This window comes from Linderina pennispora (assembly GCF_002104995.1).
Source record: "Linderina pennispora strain ATCC 12442 chromosome Unknown DL89scaffold_34, whole genome shotgun sequence".
NCBI classification, from domain to species: Eukaryota; Fungi; Kickxellomycota; class Kickxellomycetes; order Kickxellales; family Kickxellaceae; genus Linderina; species Linderina pennispora.
This window is the reverse complement of record NW_024468282.1, coordinates 33,127-39,318: the sequence shown is the minus strand read 5'-3', so window position 1 is coordinate 39,318 and position 6,192 is coordinate 33,127. Positions and strand designations below refer to the sequence as shown.

At 59.0% G+C, this 6,192-nt stretch overlaps 1 protein-coding gene across 1 annotated transcript; it reads right to left on the bottom strand.

Moving 5' to 3' along the window:
* Positions 1–213: 213 nt before the first annotated feature.
* Positions 214–946, bottom strand: DL89DRAFT_276173 (uncharacterized protein; the record flags this gene model as incomplete). The annotated part of the gene is made up of 2 exons (XM_040889390.1): positions 214–235; positions 258–946. The coding sequence occupies 2 exons, from the start codon at positions 944–946 to the stop codon at positions 214–216; spliced, it is 711 nt and encodes a 236-aa protein (XP_040739598.1).
* Positions 947–6,192: the final 5,246 nt, after the last annotated feature.

The window sequence follows — 6,192 nt, the reverse complement described above, 5'->3', positions numbered from 1 at the left end:
GCACGGCCTCGCCGCTGCGCGTGGCCTGGAACTGCATATTGCCCAGATGCAAAATCGCCGCAATGACGCGGAACAGGTCGAGCTGGTTGTCTGGCGCAAACCCCGTGATCGCCAACGCCCTGGTGAGCTCGTCGAACTCGGCGCGATCGTCAACGCCCTGGATCGTGGCCTTGCAGTTGCGCGTGAACGCATAGCCGCCCGGCCCCTGGTCAATCAGCAGCCTGTCCTTGGTAGCCTGCGGGGCGCCCTTCATGAACTGGTAGAAGATGTGGTAGTTGCGCTCGAGCCTCGACTGGTGCGTGACGCGCGGCTTCTCCAGCAGATACCATTCGATGTTGGCGCCGGCGATCTGCCCGGCGGCATTGAACTCGATGCGGATGAACTTGCCGAACCGCGACGAGTTGTTATTGCGGATCGTCTGTGCATTGCCAAACGACTCCAGGATCGGGTTGGCACTGAGCACCTGCTGCTCCAGCCCACTGGACACATTCCCGGTGCTTTTGTCGCCGGCGATGGCCGTCAGATACTGGATCACCTTCTTGGTGTTTTCGGTCTTGCCCGCGCCCGACTCGCCGGTGATCAGAATCGACTGGTTCTCCTTGGTATGCAGCATGTCGTGGAAGGCTGCGTCGGCGATGGCGAAAATATGCGGCATCATCTCCGTGCGCTTCTTGTTGCGGTACGCCATGACGAACTCGTGCCCGTATATCTGCAGGTCGTAGTACGGGTTGACTGCAACCAGGAACAGCCCGCTGTACGTGTAGATTGCCTGCGCCGCGTACCGCTGCTTCAGATTATGCACCACGCTGGCCTCGTTCAGGTAGCCGAGGTCTGCCATGTCCTCGACCTTCTCGAACTTTGGCGGATTCACCTTCTCCGTCACGTTTATGCTGACGACCACGTCCTGGCCCGTCATCAAATGCACATGCACCTTGTCGCCCGCCATTTCCTCGGTTATGTACCCGGCTATGTAGCCTTCTTTGGCGTCCGGCACCCACACCCATTTCTTGTCGCTAAAGTTCACGTTGGCTTGCTGGAACAGGTCCGGCGCCGCTGTGGTCTTGCTGTTTACCGTGCCCACATGCGGGCTCTCGGGCCGGTCCAGCCCCTGTTGGATGGCGCGCCGGATACTGGCCACTGTCGGCCCTTGTCTGTTGCCGCGCAGCATGGATAGAAAAATGTGTAATATAAAATAACAAAAAAAGGACTATGTAAAGGTTTGGACAAGCAAGGGCCGGGGGAGTGTTTGGAAAGGTGTGCTGTTGTTTTCTTTAAAACGTTGAACGGGAAGGGAAAAAAAAAAAAAGTAAGCTGCTCTTGAGAGGGGTAGAGTGCAATACAGGATGTGCACTATTGTCTTTACAGTTCCCGGTTCCTGGCGATTGGCCGTGGGATGCAGGCGCAGAAAAACAGAAAGCGCTACAGCTTGGTGTCAACGAGGCTGTCTGTGCAACACCCCAAAAACCCTCTTCCACCTGCTCCTGAACAGGACGTGCTACCGATAGGAGGCCTCTAGCTTTCGTCATCCGACACATCCTCCACCACCGTCTTGTGCGCCTGTGCCTTTCCACTGCCCAGTGTCTTTTCGCTGCTCTGTGCCTGGCTGGCCTGTGTCGTGCTGCTGCGTGACAGCCATACCACCGGACTGCGCTTAAAGTACGGCCACGGGAACAGCGCAACAAAGTACGTCACCAGCACGCCAAACACATACGCAGCGAAGCTGTAGCTCAGCCGCTGCATCACAAACCCAATGATGAACGCCACCACCCCAGAGCTCACCAGCAGCGCATTCGACAGCTTGGTTGCCAGCTGCTGCCCGCTAAAGTCTATGCGCCCGCTCTCCAGAACCGGCTTCAGAAAGTCCATGCCGTACAAAGGTGTGAAAATGCGTGAATTGAGAAAAAAAAGTGAGAAGAGCCAAAAACCTTACTCCTGTGGCTGGCCTGGATTTCAAACCACATTTCTGAGCCCTGCTAGCTGTGGGATGCGGTGATTGGTCAGTTATTTAATGATTAATGAGCATCCATTTGTCTCCTTCAGGCAGCCCCGTTAACCAGCGGCTGGCCCAGCCCGTCAAACAGCTCAAAGATGGACTCGGACGGCTTCTGGAAGTTGTTCTCGACAATGTTGACCAGGAACCACTCGTCGCCGAGCTTCTTCAGCAGCCCAGCCGCCTCGCTGTCCTTCTCGTACATGCGCGACCATGCGTTCCAAAAGTCAAACGCCTCGTCCTTCCACGCCAGGAAGCTGACGCGCTCGACAATGGTCGGCTGCAGGATCTCCTTGCCCGGGAACACGCCCCAGGTGACGGCGTTCGGGCCGTCCTCGCGGCAGTTGGTGCGCAGCTCGCCGGCCTTGTTGACCGCATAGTACGTGACCGTCGGCTGGCTATCGAGCCGCTGCAGGAGCTGCGTGAGGTTCTCGGGCGACACGAAGAACTCTAGATACGCCTTCTTGTAGACGAAGCCATTGGTGGGTCCCCAGCCGTGGATCTTGTCGCTGGACGGCGCGCCATTGCAGCTGGGCTGACTGTTGATGGTCAGGAAGCCCTTTGCGTTCATGTCGGCCAGGCGCTGCTGGATGATCTCGGTCTCGGGCTGCAGCGCCCCCTCGCTCCACGGCAGCGCATCGAGCTTGCCCAGGCAGTACTTCACAAACAGCTGCTTTACCGCGTCGACGTCCATGGGCGTGCCCCACTTGCGCAGCGCCTGCTGCGGGTTGAGTCTGACCTGCACGCCATGGAGCAGCTCACCGTAGGCAGGCGAGCGGGCGTCGCCCCAGCGGCCATTGGGGAACTCGTCCCAGGACTCGGTGCGCTGGATGTAGCTGCGCGCGTGGTTGCGCCAGAAGATCGGCCGCACGTTCTCGCCCGCGCGCTTCTGCGACAGCGACGGGTTCCACGGCAGCGGCCGAACCTCCTCGACGGTCGGCACCAGGTCCAGGCGCTCCAGCGTCAGCCGCGTCGACCGCTCCAGGTTGATCGTGTAGAAGTGGAAGCCGCGGACCCCGGCCTTGCGCATCTTGCTGATCATCTCGGCCGCCACCTCAATGCCGTAGTCCTTGATCGCCTGGTCGTCGTCCTTGATTGGCTCCAGCCGGTCCCAGATCTCCTGCGGCACCTTGATCCGACACAGCTCCGTCATGCGCTTGAACCCGCTATAGTTCTGGATCGGCATGATCCCAGGCAAAATCGGCATCGTAATGCCCGCCGCCCGGCACTTGTCCACCCAGTGCAGGAAATTATCCACATCGTAGAATAGCTGAGTCACCACTATGTCGGCACCGGCATCCTGCTTCTCCTTCAGATACGCGATGTCCTTGTCGACGTCCTCCGGGCACATGCAGCCCTCCGGGTAGCCGGCCACCGAAATGCAGAAATACTCGCCGTACGTCTGCCGGATGTACCGCACCAGATCGGTTGCATACTTGAACTCGCCCATCTCGGGGTCAAACTCCACAGAGTTGTCGGGCAGGTCGCCGCGCAGCGCCAGGATGTTCTGCACCCCTTGGTCCTTGGCCTTCGCCAGGGCCTCCTTGATCAGCCCAAAGTTCGTGTTTGTGCACGTCATGTGCATGTTCGCCTCGACGCCATACACCGTCTGCGAGTTCGAGCACAGCTCCAGAGTCAGGTCCGAGGACTTGCCGCCCCACCGCCATGTAATGTCCACAAACAATGGGCCCAGGTTGCACATGCGCTCTATGCGGTCATACAGGTTTACCACACCCTGCTGCGTCTTGGGCGGAAAGAACTCGAACGACCAGAAACACCGGTCGTCCTCGAGCGCCTTGTTGATTTTGTCCACAATCTTCATTTTGGCTTACAAAAGAGCTGCTCCTGAAAGAGAGAAAAAGGGTATATCAAAGGGGGAGCTTGACGGAGAATGAAAATAAAGATGACTGACTGGATACACTGAGCACTAATGCACACCAACTGTAAAAAAGAAGAAGAAGAAAGTTACCTCTACAAAGTAAGAAGAGAAAAAAGAGTGCTAAGAGACTGGAAGGAAGAAGAAGTCCCGGATAGCTGATCCAGCCGAAAACAAAAGGCAAACGTGGAGGCTGTGGGTGCAAGCATAGTCCAAAGCTATTCAGCGAGAAAAATTTTAGCCCTATTATTTGGGGCGAGCCTTTGTTCGGTCCTGGTATCATCTGTGAGCATCTGTGAGCAAAGCCAATAGGAAAAAGTGGATGGCAGGTCAATCATCAATGGGTTTATGGCGGCTGGCTGCAAATCGCTCCTTGCGTTTTATTTTTGCCTTTTGCAGACAACAAGAGTCATGAATTTGAAGGCCGCCGAAATTGTCCGCCCTAATACCGAGCAGTGCATGTGTGAGCATTCTCCCGCTGCCCACACAGAAAACAATGCGCGACACAGATATGCAATAGTGCATGTCTGAGCATAGTGCGCTTATCACCAGGCGCCGGCCTCTGTCGGGGACTCTCCTCCCTGAAATCGCAAAGCGAATATTGTCTGCAATCCCAAAACGCCTGCGTATCAGAACCCCACACGGCCCACATGCTCCCAACCAGGGGTGCAGCGGAGACAAAAGAGCCCATCGTAAAACCTCAATCCACACTCTATTTTCTTGCACCCTCATGGAATCCTCGATCCGCGCGCAGCTAAGCGCAATAGTGGCGAGCAGCAAGCACGGGTCCGTGAAAGAGCAGCATCTGCAGGCCGCAGCCCAGCAGCTACGCAATACGCACCTGGCACTGGCGCTCCACCGCACGCCGCCAGCAGCCCTGGCCTCGGCGGTACTAGTGACATGCAAAGTACGCACAGACCCGGCGCAGCTCGAAATAACCATCCACAACCACACTTTCGGCCACGGGTGGTCGGCCACGGCTCAGTTTCTGCCGCAGGCCGCCGGCATGCGCGCAACTACCAGCACTGCCCAGCCCGATTTGCCCGAGTCCTCAACCTTCACTTTTGCCATGCACGGCGTAGATCTGCTGGGCGAGTACGCGGTCGAACTGGTGCTTGTGTTCGATCCGCCATATGCGCTGCCAAAGTTTGCTGCTCGGCCGGTGGTGGCGATGACGCAGACGCTTTATATTGACGCCCTGGACAGCATTTGCCCGGCGCCAGGGGGCGATACCGGAGAGTTTTCGTGTGTAGGCGAAATCTGGCTGACGATGCAGAATACGGATGCGGACCGGCTGCTGCTGGCACTGCTGGCCGGCAATGCGTCCAGGCAGCTGGAGTGCGTGGTTGCGCGGGGCATGGCGGAGTTTGTGCTGCCCATTGACCGACCCAGGCCGGTGACGCTGGTGTGCATGTGGGAGCACGACCACATGTGCGTGCGGATCCGAAGCGCCTGCAAGATTGCCTACGCAGCCACCATAGGCACCATTGCCCGGCGGCTCATGGCGCTGGGTAGCAGCTCCGACGGCCTGCAGATGCTGGCCGACAAGTACTCGGGCGTAAGCTCAGAGCCTGAGGGCTCGGCTCGCGAACTTCGTGGACTTTGCCATGGCCCCCGGCGATGCAATCATCAGGTCTATTGAGTAGATTCCAAAACTTCTAGGGCGCGTGCCAGCCGGTGCTCAGTGCTGGCGACTGGCAGATACGCCATTAGATCGGCGAGCGCCTGGTCCGGTGGGCTGGCCGGTCAGCGCGTACCGCAGCATCATGTTGGGGTGCTTGGCAGGCACATCCAGCTCCTTGCTCAGGGACTTGGGGAGCCCGTGCCAGGCCGCCGGCATCGGCAGCATTGAAGCCGGGCTGGGCAGCCATCGCAGAGACCTGCGCCAGCGCCTGCCTCAGCACCCGCAGCTGGCTCTCTCCGCGGCACCTTCAGCGCAAACGCCTGGGCCTGCTCCGACTCCAGGTCCGGATCACCAAATAGATACGGAGCGGTCGTGTGCAGGTCGCCAGCGCGCGCCAGCCGGTCGCCGCACAGCCTGAGCGCCCCAACTACGGCCTCGCTGGTCAGCCCCTCCCGACCAGCCCCCTCAGCGCCCCTGATCTCCGCCAGCGCCTGCTCCGCCAGGCCCGCCACCTGCTGGTCGTCGTGAATGGCCGCGCGCAAATGCTGCTTCTGCAGCCAGTCGAGCCGGTCCCGCGACACGGCCGATTTGCTGCGGCTCAGCCCGCGCAGCGCAAACTGCTGCTCGAGCTCGGGCATTGTAAACACCTCCTTTGTGCTGTCCGGGTGCCACCCGAGCAACGCCACGTAGTTGACCAGCGCC